At 49.7% G+C, this 15,994-nt stretch overlaps 1 protein-coding gene across 1 annotated transcript; it reads right to left on the bottom strand.

Moving 5' to 3' along the window:
- Window positions 1-3,712: 3,712 nt before the first annotated feature.
- On the bottom strand, window positions 3,713-15,624 carry LOC142587917 (solute carrier family 22 member 12-like). The gene is made up of 5 exons (XM_075699288.1): window positions 14,954-15,624; window positions 11,080-11,437; window positions 9,322-9,627; window positions 6,068-6,317; window positions 3,713-4,695 (listed from the first exon to the last, which is right to left on the bottom strand). The coding sequence occupies exons 1-5, from the start codon at window positions 15,499-15,501 to the stop codon at window positions 3,935-3,937; spliced, it is 2,223 nt and encodes a 740-aa protein (XP_075555403.1). The 5' UTR covers window positions 15,502-15,624; the 3' UTR covers window positions 3,713-3,934.
- Window positions 15,625-15,994: the final 370 nt, after the last annotated feature.

The raw sequence follows: 15,994 nt of genomic DNA, 5'->3' as shown, positions 1-15,994 counted from the left end.
ACCACACAAACACGGAGCCCATTGATATATTGTGCTTAGCTGCTGGAGTAGATTTTGGACAGCGGTGCAATCGTGTGGAGCTCTGTGTTTGTCTGGTTGAGCTCTACGCCACCACGGCGGCTGCACCGCTCCGGCCGCTCACGTTGCCCCCGCTCATCCGGCAATCCGCCCAAACCACCTCCGTTTGCCGGAATAGCGGACACGCTGAAGGTCTCCAATGGTTTCACGCGAATGAATAAGGCGCTGAGGAGCGATAACGGCTTATATAATGATCGGAACCGTCATCAACGCACCTCGGGCCTCCACCTGCAGTACTTTGCTTGCGTCGTCAATGCTCCTTGCGCCACCGTCGGTACCAGTGCGTGTCGCCACTGAGCTGTCGTTAGTAATGGCCTAATCAAGTTACATAACATTGGTAATGACACCGGGCTGCGCGGAGATGAGCTAGTTGCATAATGCTTACGCAGAGTCTAACTCCCAGAGGAGCTCCTGCGCAATTTTTTTTCTTGTTCCTGGACGTTTAATATGCGTACTGTATGGCGCCAGCGCCTTGCTATTGTTTCTGCTGGAAGAGAGATAGTGATGTCAAGAACGAAAGGAAGCTTGAGTGCAGCGATGATGTGGCTCGTGGTGCGAGAAACCCTCCATGCCCCACGATTATCCCAGCTTTTGTAGATCGAAGCGCCTCGCACACCCCGACCAACTTCTTATCACATCCCTTTATCCCCTTATCCAAACTGAAAAATTTCGTCCAGTGTCGCGTCAGCTTCCGCACGCAACTCTTATTTCGAAACAGCCTAGGCGGCTTGTTTTGAAAAACCTTTCTCTTGGCCGCCGTTCCTGCGACCCGGTCGACGGAGTGGAAAGGAGGGGGGGGGGGGTAATTGTTATAGTGCCCTGGCAACACCCTCTAGAGAACTGAAGGCCTTCTGGCTGACCCTCTCCCCTTGAGCTACGTCACGCATAAGAGGCCAACATAGAAGTTCCGTGCAACGCGCTGCGAAGCTACTAGGGGCGCGCACGTGTTGAAAATGAAGCGCGGAAGATATACAATAGTTAACCCCGGTTATTCGGAGAAGAACGAGGCGACGACGGTGGCGAAAACAATTCGATTTGTTCCAGAAACCCTGCCGCTCCCTGAATAGCTTCAAGGTTAGACAAGTCCCGGCATGCTCAGCCATGCTGCCGCATGCTTCCGAACGCACATTTTTTTTTTTTCTAGACGTGACCAGTGCATGCAGTCTCAACACTTGTGCTGTGCTTGTGATTGTGTGTACCGCAAGTCTTCATTGCCCCGGAATGTGGAGTGCCATGCCTAGATATGCCTAATAAGTGCTGCGTGCCCAATTGCCGGAGCAATTACAAATCGGAGCAAAAAAATCACGGTCTCAGACTCGGATGGACGGTACGACCTCGTGAAACAACTTGACAGGGGAGGACTTGTCTATCCAGCTATATTTGCCGTCAACGCTGTCGCACACAACTACGTGGTTGTTACGCAACTATCAGCGAAAGAGGAATTTATTAATCTGCCAAACCAACGTCGTTTAGTGACTGACCTCACGCTTGAACTGCTCGTCAGTGATGATTCCTCAGAGTTCGACGCTTGCGAGGATGGACACAAATGTGAATTTGTGTTAAGGCACCTTTTGTGGTGTAGCACGACTATTTTATTGAGGAATTACTGCTGCAAGATGAACGACAAAATATTGGATGCCAATGCAAAGGCAAGGAAGAGAAAAGCTGAAACTCTGCGCAATAAGGCAGCTGTTTCCTTGTAAATAGCTGCACGAATGTTTTATATTCCGTTTCTATACTTATGTGAGTTGTAAATTAGTGCACTGCTGTAATTAGTGCGTCAAAAGCGAAATTATTCGTTTAAGCATAATCCAGATTGGAAGAAATACATGTGTCCCCAATAAAATTGTTCATACGCAATTGTGAAGCTGATAGAGTGCGTTACATTCACCATTGCCGCGCCATAAAAACCATAAGTACAAAAATATGGGAGAGAAAGCTTTTATGGATTCAATTTATTTGAAGTAATAGGTATGAAGTGTGGGGTGTAATAAATCACTGTTATTATTATAAAGAACAAAAAAACGTACATTACAAAGGCGACAAAGCGCGGCGCTATAAAAAGCTGCTGGCATCAATACATGCACAAGATTTACAAAGCTGTTTCGTATCTGTGCCTCTAAACAAATGCTTTGTAAGGTGCCTGCTGCTCATTCCGCAGTTTCGACTGAAGAAAACGTGTGGAGTGGTCAATAAAAGCATACGGCTGCTAGGTGAACCAAGCCGCGATCCCTTCACTGAACCCGTATCCCCGAGCGTGCCGATGGCCTCTTGCCCGTGACGTCACTCGCCGAGCACTCCGGCCTTCTTGTCTAGGAGGTGTTGGCCCTGGTCGTTCCAACGCTTAGGGCCCAAAAGCGTTAGGTTCACCCAAATAGACGCTAAATAATGGTTTGGCTTGGCTCCGTATATTATTTTTAAATAGGTGGCGCTAAAGCGACGAACGCGACGAGAGCCCTGAATCCGTGCTTCCGTTCTGCCCGTGCGGTCTTCGCCTGTGCCCGTGACTGTGGAGAAGTGATTGTGGCTGTTTGATTAAAGCCCCTCCATACAAGTTTCCGGCGACCAGGTAAAGCACCGCCAACCTGCCCTCCTCCACGCTCCTCTCCCACTGGCCCCCTTAGCTTCCGGCGTCAAGCGGAACTTACGTAGATGCAGCTTCCTGTTCCGAGTGGAAGTGACGCTGTTTTTCAGCGTTGTTTACTTTCGCGTCGATGGAGAGGCTTTAATTGCACCAGCTGCGGTTGAAACTGTGAATGCGGTTCCATCCAAGAACCACCGCCTATTTTAACCCGCGATCTGCTCGTGTTCGCTGCTTCGCGTCAACCTGCGACGGGTTGTGGCACGATTGACAACGTACAGTGGAATGTAGTGCCTGGTCGCTTGGAGACCACTGCCGTTTTTCGTGCATTCGGAAAACAGCGACCGCGAACTACTACTTCAGCGAAATACAACAGCCTGTCCCCTTTGCATTCTTCTTATGGTGACTGCCACAGCTCTGCTAAGCACGCGCGGGGCGTCTCACCATCGTCTAACAGCAGCCAAAGCGGAAATTCCCGCAGCGCAACTTCAGGAAGCGGAAACGGAGGAACCGGAAATTTTAAATCGGAAATGCCGGAACCGGATTTAGTGTGAGGGGAAAAGGCGGCGCACAACAAAGGTTGTCGCTACTTAAGAAAGCGGCGGTGGCGCATGGATGGAGGGGTTTTACTAGTGTACTAGAATAGGAACAGAACAGTGAACTATACTGAACAATACTAGAACAGTGTACTAGAACTCTTCTAGTCCACTGTAGGTTTTACGTAAGACAGACGCCATGGAAATGAACGGATGTGACATCATGGGTCATAGTGGACGTGACGTCATAGGTGAACGTAGACATTTTGGGCACCTTTCGTCTGCTGTGCCCGGTCACAAGAGACACGACCATTCAAATATTACAGGCAAAGAAAAGCAAAATACGTGACGATCGACGTTTTGTCGACGCCGTTGATGAGCGCGACCTTGCGGCTTTTGCCGCTGCTTCACAAGTATTAATTACTAGATTTTGGCGTCGACAGTTGCTATACCGTCACCGAGTCAATACATATCGATTGCATTTCGCCCAGAAGCCATCGAATCAGAACCGCACTAATCGATAGGCGACTGTCGTTGATTTGTTCGGTTACAGCGAAAAGCGAACGCTCTTCGCTTCCGCGTCATGCAGTTCGGGTTGTCATTCAACATTAAAAAGAAAAAAGAAAACTTTGACGCCACTCGCGATTTGTCCAAGTTCGTCAATAATGCATTATGTGTCTAGATAGAAATCAACGCGACATAAAATCTTAAAAAACACGCAAAGCACGGTCTGCACGCATCATCTGAACGTGGCCGGCTTGTATCCCCTCAGCTGCCGCACGGAGGAAGGAGTGCGCGATCGCGACTGAGCGCCTTCCTGCGAGGGCGTCCTGGAGCGCCGGCGCTTGCCCCCGCTTCGGGCCACGCGCAGCGGAGAGTAAAGCAACCACTTGTCCTCCATCGCCATCATGCCCCGCACCGTGTTCGAGGGCGGCAGCTGCCTCGTCTCCGGCAGCGCGAACGCCATCGCGCTCAACATCAGCAACATGGCGGCGGAGGCGGCGTACGCAGCGCCCCTGAGCGGCGGCGACCGCATCTCGTCGACGAACGGCGCCACTAACGCACCGAGCCGGCCGCTCATGTAGCAGCAGCCCAGCGCCGCCCCTCGCAGCACCGTCGGGTAGAGCTCGGCGGAGAAGGCGAACACGGTGATGGCGGACAGGTCGAAGACGAGCAGCCCCGAGACGACGAGCGCGGCGGCGAGCTTGTCGTTGCCGCCGAAGACGATGACGGCGGACAGGGCGACGTGTACGAGGGTCAGGGCCAACATGCTGGTGGCGAGAGAGAGACGCCGGCCGGCGCGCTTGAGGACGTAGACGTCCGCCGCCACGCAGGGTAGCCGCAGGAGCACGAGCACGGTTCGCGCGGCTTCGTTCGTGCGCATCATGCGGGCCGTGGTCAGGTGCGAGAACGTGCCGAACACCAGGAACCAGCAGCCGAGGATGACGACCGACCGCTGGCGCATGGTCTGGTTGGACAGCAGGTCCGTGACGCGCACCTCTGCGGGCGGGCGCGTGTTTAGCGGTCCTTACGTTACGCGTGACTTCCGCGCGCGTTTTCTGAGGCGACGGAGACAATCGATAAGACAGTACTATATAGAAGTTCGTTACGACAAACCGCACTGCTAGCTTGGTCAGCTTTCTGCGTTCTCCCGAAGTTACTCCAAGTACTTGCGAGGCTGGGCTAGCAAGTACGAACCGAGAGAGATGGCCGAATAGATGGCGGAGCTATTATATTGACGTTCATGTTTTTTTCCGACGCAGAGTCAACATGAAAACTGGGCAAGAGAAATGGGTATTAGGTCATTGTAGTGACATTAACTAGCTGGACGCTCTTCAATATGGTGGCTGTGCAGTCAGTTAGCGACGTCACTATTACAGTCGCGTTCACGTTCCCCTATACGCAGAATGAGTGACTGCTGACAAACTATAGTCGTAAGAGCTAAGTTGCCGTAATCGGAGACGGAGGCCAATCACTATAATCTTGTCGGTACAGGCGACGGAATCCAATCCTGGCATCTGCCTATAATATGGTAAAGTTCTTAGCGCAAAGAAACTTCACTTCAAACGCCTTTACGATTTCCCTTGTCATTTGGTCAGAATGCCTGCCCATCGATCTAGTCTTTTTGAACAAAGGCTTGCAGCCACAGCACACGCAGATATCTACTTCCAGATAAAATATTACAAATATTTTTAGACTTCAAGGGCTGGGCCTCTTTGCTGGAATGCACACACATTTCATTAGTGATGATTTATCACTAATGAAATGAAATCACTAATGAAATTAGTGTTTTCATTAGTGACACAAGCCGCAACAAACTTTGAACAGCATAAAATAACAAGCAGCAAATTATTATTTTTTTTTGAACAGCGACTTTGCTGTTGCCGATTTTGCCTGCTGTGCGAAATTGTCTTAATTTCGCCGTCAAAGGATTTCCAAACAAAAATATTTTCGGTGACCGACGAGCGAAGTTTTTCGCAATCAGAATTTTTCGAAAAATTTGACGCAGCATTCGTAAAATCGCCGTACGAGCAAAAATATCGCCTCTGTGTATCTGTTTCTTTCTACGTCCTCGTTCAGTCGCGCTTATACACTCTATCATGGATTCTAACAAACTAGCTCACCGACATGTTTTAACCAATATCGTGAACTTTACAATATGTTCGGGAGAGATAGCAGGTATTTTCCTTTAAACAAAAGGTCATTCAGTACCTGGACCATGTCATCGCGTGAGTCTTGTGACTCCTCAGTCCAAGTGTAGGGTCGCTCAGAATGTCACCGGTCTACGCTCACGAATAAAAATGTTTATCCTTACCATTACTCAGGCTTTATACGACGCAGCCACGCAAGGGAGGAGAGCTAATCGAATCACCGTGGTCCGAGACGATGGCTCCTTCCGGCTCTCGCTGCACCCCCGGCTGTTCGCGCTGCCTGTTCAGCTCGACCCTCAGTAGGGAGAGGCGGTGCTTGAACAGGCGCGGCTCGATCTGGTTGACGCCGGCGGCCCACACGAGCACGTCCTCGGCGTAGCGCATCTCTGACACGGCCAGCAGCCAGCAGGGAGACTCCTCCATCAGGTACACCGTGACGATCAGGCCGCACGCGGGCGCCATGTAGGCCACCTGCGAGATGAAGGCGCACACGCAGGGGCGTCCTTTCTGGAAGGGTCACCCAAAAAAGGGTCGGGACATTGCAAACAACATTGCGACACCTCTGGGCGTTGCACTATTGCGAACGTTTTCTTACCGTGTTCGAAAAAAAAGGTGTTGCTCTTGCACCCACTCACTATTCAAATCCAACGTAACTTGAACGCGCCGTGTACTGTTCATAGGAAACCCGCCGTGGTTGCTCAGTGGCTATGGTGTTGGGCTGCTGAGCACGAGGTCGCGGGATCGAATCCCGGCCACGGCGGCCGCATTTCGATGGGGGCGAAATGCGAAAACACCCGTGTGCTTAGATTTAGGTGCACGTTAAAGAACCCCAGGTGGTCAAAATTCCCGGAGTCCTCCACTACGGCGTGCCTCATAATCAGAAAGTGGTTTTGGCACGTAAAACCCCAAATATTATTATTATTGTTCATAGGAAAGAAGGTAGTCTATTGTTTGACGCGTTTAGGCAGACCTTTATTGGTAAATATAAATTACCGAGGCCTTCATGTCGAAACTGCGTAGTAATTAGTCTGGAAATGCTAATTTGGTGTCCCGTGTTCTAGTTAGCAGTCGACTGTACTGTACACTCGAGTTATATAAACCGCGGGTTTGGAGAAGACGTTAAATTTCCAAACAGTTTGTGACCGAAGTCAGTAAAGCTGCACAACGCTTTTCGCAGCGAGACGGAACTTCGAAGTGATCGACAGAGTGGCGTAACAAACAACCTCGCGCGAGTCGTCGTTTACCTTGTCGAAATGTTGGTCCGAGCGACATTCCTTGTTCGGCCACTGTTGAGCCCGGTCAACACAGTGTTTAAATGTATTAGTACAGTGCGGAAATCTAAATGCCAGGCGGCGTTCCCAGACCGCGGAAATAGTCACTTTTTGTCACGTTCCGTTGTTACTAAACTTTTGACGCCGACTGTGTTTTAGATAAGAGCCGACAATTCAACCGAAAACCTGAGCACGCTCATTTTTACACCAGCAAAGTCTTCTCACCAGCAAAGAATACGAAATTGCCTATGAGACCATAAAGATCGTGCGTATCTTGCATAATGAAATGTATGTGTGTGTAAGAAAGAAAGAAAGAAAGAAAGAAAGAATTTGCTGCCACTTTCCGACTCGCGCCTTCCACCTGTGGTGCAGCAAAGCGAACACTGAAATTCCCGGGAAAAGAAAAGCGCGCAAAATCACCTCCGGACATGGGGCACTCCGCTGTAAAGGATGAGAGGGAAACGAAAGGATACGGGGCTCGTGACGTACACATCACGTGGGAACCCGGCTCCGTCATGGGAGAATACAGGGGAGGAATATGTTGATACGAGGCAAGCTGAGAGAGGTGCGATGAAACGGAGAGGGTAGTTCGCATTCTCATCGCCTCGCAACACATCATTTTATTTTACCTTCACTACAGTACGAAACCGCTTTACAAAATCTTGCGGTACAACATAAGGCGCCTTAGAGTTTCCAGTGCACAACCAAACATTTCCATCGGGTCACTTCGATGGAGTTCACAGCGTACTCATAACTATAAGGAAAGCAACACAGGCAGTGTATAGGAGTGTTGTCGAGTGAAAGGTAGCGTGACAGAGCGAGTTCTATGGGGGCCTGCTACGGGGCTTCTTTAACTGAATGTTGTCGCGGTACAGTGGTCCGAGGGGAGGCGCCGGAAGGTGTCGTCCACGTGCACCTTGTCCGAAGCGCCACCCACGTGTGGTGCCGCCGATAGTTGCTGGATGCCGGACATTGATCAGCGCAATTTTATTCAAGTACGATTACGTGTGGAAGGCCTGCCTTCCACCAACGTCTAAAATCACTTGTGTAACGACCCTGCTGGAGCCACCCCGAACCCCAAACATCAAGTGTGAAATTGTGCTGGTATACTCCGCCTCACAAATTCCACGCAATGCAGCGAAACCCATGGGTAGCGTGAGACAACCTGAATAGAGTACAGGAGGAGAGGCCTTGATGGTCGATCAACCCGAATAGAGTATACATAGGAGGAGAGGCCTTGATTGTCGATCAATCAGAACAGAGTATATATAGGAGGATAGGCCTTGATTGTCGATCAACCCGAATAGAGTATATATATGAGGATAGGCCTTGATTGTCGATCAACCCGAATAGAGTATATATATGAGGAGAGGGGCCTTGATTGTCGACTAACCCGCGGATAGAGTATATACATGAGGAGAGGCCTTGATTTTCAACAACCCGAATAGAGTACAGGAGGAGAAGCCTTGATTGCCCCTCCGCGCTACGCCGACTGAACAGCAGCTTCATGGAAATATTAGAGGCAAACAATGGTCTATTAATCTGAAACAGACTATACGGGGTTCTCGGAAGGGTATTCTAGCACTCCATTTTTATTCGATGTATGCATTTGTATTGCTAATTCCTTCAAAACCAGTTGAATGGCAGACGGCGTTTTCATCTGCGCACTACAATGTATGAATAAGACGGTCCATCAACGGTCCATCAACAAATGAATGAATCAGTCAGCCAACGAATGAATAAAATCAGTAATTTGGTTAATGTGTGTATATATGTCCCTTTTCACGTGTACGTCAGCGTGTCTATTACAATCGCGCTGCTTCATCAATATCAAAGTCATTTAGCAATGAATGAATGAATCACTCAATCAAGTCAGTCACCCCGTGAATCACCCTGTCCGTGATCAATTAATGAATCACCAGTCAGGTCAGTCAGTGAAAGTGTGAATCAGTCAGTGACGTCAATCAGTGAGGAACTAATTAGCCCATCGACCATTCAGCGAGTAAATGAATGAATCAATCAGCGACGAATTAGGCAAGACAGTGAACGAATGACTGATTCATTCAGCAGTGGATCGTGCAATCAGTCAAATTAGCCATTGAATGCGAGAATCGCTGATGACCGAATCAGTGGGGTCATTCAAGGATTAATCAGTCAAGTCAGTGAACGAATGAGTCAGTGGGTCAAGTCAGCTAGCAAGTCACCTGTGCAGCGTGCCAGTTGCGGATGCAGACGTAGACAAGTTCGGCGTACATGGCCGCAGCGAACGTGGCCGCCGCGACGGCGATGGCACAGTACGAGACCCGGTGCTCCGTGTCGGTCACCTCGAAGAGCAGTACGTGAGACGCCACCAGCACTCCCGAGGCGCCCGCCGACAGCAGGAACCGGAGCGCGGCAAACACGAGAATGTTGTGGGCGAATACGAGCATGGTGCCGGAAGAGATGAGCAGCAGGTACCAGATGCAGAGTACGGGCCGACGACCTATGCGGTCGGCCGCTATGCCCGCGACCTGCGAGAAAGGGACTAGTGTCGTCTGCTCTCCTTTCGTGTGCTTCCAAAGGACGCACGGTTGCAAGTCTTTTTTTTCCCTGCGCCACTCACGACGTTTGCGGCGATTTGTTGGCACTCACTTTGAAACGGTGTGGGTGACAAGTAGTCACCCATAACCTACTTGAGCTAATCGGGGGACGTATTCCGCGTCGATCAACTGGGCGATACTATCGCCTTCGCGTGACGTAGAGCCCAACCAGCCAGCCAGCTCTTTCCGATTTTGCTCAACCGGCCAATCAGCGCGCACCTGACAGCAGTGCTATCGCCGAAAGTGATCGTCGCTGAATACGTACCCTGCAAGTATCTTATACATGCTTATCAGTTTAGCATTTTGCCTAGAACTCCTGAATATTTGTTCTCTCCCTTAAAGCTTCTATATCTATCTTGTGCAATTATCAATGCCTGTAACGGATCCGGTCCTACATACATTTTCCCTACTTTTTTTTCCCTCAATAAACGCCACTATTCACCGAGCGCCATCATGCGGTCTAAACAGACGTCAAATGTTCCGCCGAATTGCGGAGTAGCCAACTTCACGAACGCTACGCTTTTCATTTTCTTCCCTGCCATCACCATCGTAACCCACCGCTCCCGTAACATGTATGACATGACATGAATCATTCATGTCATGTCATACATCATGTCATGTCATACATGTTACGGGAGCGATGGATTACGATGGTGATGGCAGGGAAGAAAATGAAAAGCGTCGCGTTCGTGAAGTTGGCATGTCATGTGTGTCATGTCATTCATGATGAATGACATGACACACATGACATGACATAGCATGCATACATGACATGACACATTACATACCATCACATGACATCGTGGATGACATGAGCGTGAATGACTGACATGAATGACATATACGACCACATGACCAAAGATAGTGAGTGCATCACATTCATGAATATCATGATAAAAAAATAAATAGCGTCTATCGCTTCTGCTGCCGGGCTAAGTTTGGCTTTGGTGCAGAACTGTTGGTGCAGAACTCAGCCATACAACAACAGAGCCATTACTCTAGTTAACAAGTGTATCCTACTTCGCCGCTGTTGTAAATTTTTTTTTTCAGCGGCGTAACCGTTCTTGTTGCCAGAAATTGACACCAGCAAAGAAGTAAAATGCACTTGGTTACCGCAATATTACCTCCGAGTTTGTTTGGTTGAGCTCTGCAGCGCCACCAGGCCACTGAACTGCTCCGTCCACTCACGTTTTACGCCTCCCGCCCATCCGGCAAAACGCCCAGTCGGCCTGCGTTCTACCGGAATACCGGACACGCCAAAACTCTCTATTGACTCCCGTGCATCGCGGAGTGACTGCACGAGCATTGTAAAAAAGTAATAATACAGGAGGCCATCATTTTTTTTACTACACGAGCGAACGCTACCGTCGATACGCAACGCACCGGAGCGCCGACCACACCGCCGGCCATGTAGGCAGCCGTGAGAGCGGACACAATCCAGCCGCGATCGCACACCAGGTCCCACTCGACCACGATGGAGTTGTCGCGCTCGAAGCCGAAGGCGCCGCGGTGCAGCCGGTATGCCGAACTGGCGCCGTTCTCGTAGTGCCAGCCGGCGTCGCAGGGTACCACGCTGCGGTTTTCCGGAGGCGCGATGACGTCATCGTCGCCCGCAGGGTGCTCGAACGGAGGCTCGTACCGGTGGCACTGGCTTCGGCGGGTCGCGGAGCCGTCTCGCTCGACCGGGATGCTGACGTTCCTCCACGTGTCCTCGGGCACGAAGGCGTACTCGGCCGGAGGGCTGCGGGCGGGGGCGGTTGTTAGACCGAGTCGATGAATAACCTGCTGTGACGTAGTTACTAGCGCTAACGAGACTAACGAAGAAAAAGAAAAGGTGAGGCAGGTCAGAGCGCTGGTCAACGCCAGCTAGCCCGACTTTCTGCGTTGATGAAAAATCTCCTTGCTGTAAGCTGCCACTTATAAACCGACTTAAACTGGGTATACTCTGAAACTTACTGTACAACTTCCCCACACGAGAAGACCGTTCAGAAATGTAATTGCTTCTTAGCTGGGGACTCCTATCTAAATACATGGGAAAGGAGTAATCTTATTTCTCGGCAACCGCTGCACCAAATTTGTTGAGTTTTGCTGCATTTTGAGGAAAAGGTTCAAATCTGTAGTGAATGTTGGTAGTGAATCATCAAGTTTGCGACTTTGGAACTCAGCAATAAAAAGAAATGATATCGCAAATCTGTAAATAAAAATAAATAAATTATGGGGTTTTACGTGCCAAAACCACTTTCTGATTATGAGGCACGCCATAGTGGACGACTCCGGAAATTTTGACCACCTGGGGTTCTTTAACGTGCACCTAAATCTAAGTACACGGGTGTTTTCGCATTTCGCCCCCATCGAGATGCGGTCGCCGTGGCCGGGATTCGATCCCGCGACCTCGTGCTCAGCAGCCTAACACCATAGCCACTGAGCAACCACGGCGGGTATCTATAAATTGCATACAATAGTAAATCTCAAGCGGACAAACTTGATGTGTTATACGTGGCTTTCTAGTACTAATATGTGAGTAGTACTTTTGCAAGACCCTTGTAAACAATGTAATAAATTCACTTAAGATATAAATTGATATACCAAATTTGTCCGCTTTGAATGTTGTCTACAGAACTGCGATATCTGTTCTTGGTGCAAAGCTAGAAATTTGTAAACTTCGTGCTTCTATTTTTTTTCATACCTATTTTTGAGAATTTATTTTACACGACTCAGACGCTATATATATCAAAACACTGCTGTCAGCAGTCGCCAGAAATTTTCTCTCTCAACTGCAACAAATTTCGTTGAATTCGGCCTGGTGGTTATCCCAGAAAAGCGTTTGTGCGGTTTACACCTATTTGCATGGGTGGCTTCGAAGTTGGGCCCGAGCTAAAACTTCTTAAGAGGAAGCTTTAGCTTGGGTCGAACTCCGAGGCTGCCTATTCCAAATGTTAAATGCAGAAACACATTTCTGATATAACCTTAAGAGGAAGCTTTCCATGAGAGCAACTCCACAAAAGTTAAAATAAGCACTCGTCTTTCCATAAAAAAAGTCTTTTCTTCTAGGGGGGGGGGGGAGGTGTTGGCATAGACACAGGTATGAAAATGCAACATCGCCTAATAGGTTCCCATGTGTACTCTGTGTCCTAGATTTTCATGCCAATTAGTGGTATTCAAAAAGCGCATCACGCGTTATTTTCGTCTGCCGTGACGACACAATGATCCGGATCAATCTTATGTCAATTTTCACCAAAGGCTGACGGCAATAACGCGCTTAAACCGCTTCAATTCGTTCCCGCATGCATCTGACTTTATACTCGGGATGAATATTTTACGTAGTCAACTTTGAACAAAAAAAAATAAAGGCAAGCTACTCGAATGGGTACGCAGGTACGAGAAGGATAAACTGGTACTACATAGACAGACAACCACGAACCAGTTTAGGCTTTTCTCAAAATCGGTACCCTCTAACTCAGCCGCCCCTTCAGCCAAACTTTCTCTTTTATTATTTCAAGGCTGTCTTTCAAAAAAAAAAAAAGAAAGTCAGCCTTTTCATTTTTTTAAGTTCTTGCGCTCCGACCATGTCGTAGTATCTCGGAGCTACACGACGTACTTGAACTTTGAACTTTGAACTTTATGAACGCGGAAGCACTTCGAAGTGCTTCCGCGTGTTCGGACCATTTTGGCCCTATTTTAGTTCAGATACTGATTTTTTTTAAAAGCTTGCTCAGTTAGGTCTAATAGTCGGTGACATACAACCTGAGAACCCAGTGACAAATATACACCACTCTCTAACGCAAAGCGAATCTGCACAGATGAGCCAGAACGTTCATCATCCACGCCCCCCATTTTATGTCAACTGCACGATCGACGAAGGACGATGTCAAAATATATACATTTCCTTTAGTAGAGCGCGGACAATGCGCTCCGCTCATAGGGCTGCCCTATGCAGAGACCATACAAGATGATTGTGAACGTAAGTGAAGAGCTTTCTAAATCCACTTAAATATATCTGGAAGTCCGCAAAGGCAATCTCTCTTCCCGTGCACCGGCAGTCATGGCGGCCTCCCATTGACGCCCGAGCCTGTGTGTCCCTTTTCCAACTTCTGTTGCTTTTTTTTTTCCACAGCCATAGCAGCAGGACGCTGTTCCACCGCTACGCTGAGAAAAAAAATAAAGAAAGAAAGAAAGTTAACGAGCTTCCATCGTCACGTCATCGCCTCCCCGACCACCCATCGGGTGCCTTTCTCGCTCATCCGGTCACGTGGTTTGCCTCTTCCGGCCGCCGGCCGTGGAAACTGCGGAAAGAGCCAAAGAAGGCTAACCGCTTTTATAACATTTATCAGTGCCATAGTAGCTAAGGCCCCAGTCCGGATTTCTCCAGTAGGTCTGTGTCTCCTGGCCCAGCACATTCTTGACGTGCTTCGCCAGAAGCGGCTACGATACTTGAACTTATTGTGGGTGACTGGTTCAGTCCTTCCGCACGTCGAGCGTGTTTGGAGGTAACCGTGTTATGTATAATGTTTTTCACAGTGAATGTCGTGGGGCAGCACTCCGTCTCTGAAGAGTTTTACAGAGAAATAGGTCCATGCCTGAGCTCACTGATGCGACAACATTATCGCGATCACGTCCACCCATGCATTTGATTGCACTGCCTCTAGGATCAGTGGGCCCGTTTTACTACTACGGTGCCTTCCGGATCCGCCGCGTTTGCTTAGTGAAACACACGACGACGACACACCAAAGCCCGGAGATGTAGGCAATCAAACTTTCACTTTAAACCATGCGTCCTTCAGCTGAAATAGGCGTGTAAGACGACAGAGAAGACGAAGCCATGGCGCTACGTCGAAATTTTTCGTGCCCGTCTTCCGGCACCGAACGATGGTACATGAAACCGCCAAACAAGTGTAACAAATTACACGAGAGCAGTCCACATCGCACGCTTCTAGAATTGTGGCGAACGGAAACGGCACCCAGCTATGGGCGGCAGGCGAGACGGCAATGCTCGAATCGCTAGAAAGACAGTCAATAGTGCCCATCGAACTAAAACTAAGTTCAGAAGGACAGGCAGTTGGGCTATAGTTTGGATCGCGTTATGTGACGGGTAGCGCGCAAGGGGCGCGCGAAACGACGAGGAAGATGCCGCGTGTGTCCAATTCCATTCGTCTTACGCGTCGAATTTGCGCTGCACATCACGTTATACAGGATACTAACTAGCCAGTCAGTGTGTCCGGCACTTTAGAATTTGCTCAGAGTTAAAAAAAAAGGATACCTGCACCAGTGGTCCACGGGTCTCGCCAGGTTGGTGGAGGCGAGCGCGTGCACGATGGTCGTGAAGAAGGCCAGCGTGGTGCACACCAGCACGATCCTCTGGAACCGGCCGTGGCCGATGATGAGGACTTGGTCCAGCGGCGACGAGGGCCCGGCGGTCGTGCTGGCCGCGGCCGCGGCCCCGGTCGTCGTGAAAGCCACGGCCGGGGTCTGGCCGGTCTCCTGCAGACTTGCAGACAGCGGGGACACGAACGTCGACGACGGCGGGAGCGAAGGTCGCGTCGCTGTCTCCTCTTCGCCGACGGACGACACCCTGGGCGTCTCCGGCAGACCGTTGAGGGGAGACCGCGGGAGCGACGTCGACGCGGACGTCTCCGGCTGGAGGACGAAAGGGACAGCAAGCTGATGGGGGTCTTCGCCGCCGTTGGACAGCTTGGACGCTTCGTCGCGGTCTTCGGTAGATGGCGATCGCGGAGTCAAGGAAGGCGGCGTCGGATCGGGCGAGACGGCGCGCTGGGGATTGTCGCGCCCGTCTTCGGCGCTCGCCATGCTGGAGCAAAAGGAGCGCGGGGTGTTCGGGCAGGAAGGCGACGTCCTGGCTGGCAAGTTTTCGAAGGAGCGAAGCGTAGCCGCGTCCGAACGGCGAAGTCGAAGAGCTGCTTCTTGGCTCGCGCAGCGCATGCCCGCGTTGTTGATGATGATGATTTCCTTAAGGAATGGCACAAACTCACTGGTAAAAAGGGGGGGAGGGGAGAGAATAGGTCGAGTGTTGGATGGTATTACGGTAAGGAAAATATAAATGAAGATGCAAAAAAAAAGATCATAAATTGAATACAGTAACACGCAATACAGTACAGGCGCAGATTGTATAAATGATGAAAGTAGTAAATATAATATCAATAATTAAAGGGAAGGAAATGAAATTTGAGCTCAGTTTTATACAATTTCTTCTTTAGTATTTGAATGTGATAATTTGGTGAAGGAGTAAATTGTGGAAATATGGTGGGTAACGATTAATACCGGAAATCTTCGACGAGGCAAC

The sequence above is a fragment of the Dermacentor variabilis genome, chromosome 7 (genome assembly GCF_050947875.1).
Source record: "Dermacentor variabilis isolate Ectoservices chromosome 7, ASM5094787v1, whole genome shotgun sequence".
NCBI classification, from domain to species: domain Eukaryota; kingdom Metazoa; phylum Arthropoda; class Arachnida; order Ixodida; family Ixodidae; genus Dermacentor; species Dermacentor variabilis.
This window is presented reverse-complemented; position numbering and strand designations above follow the sequence as displayed.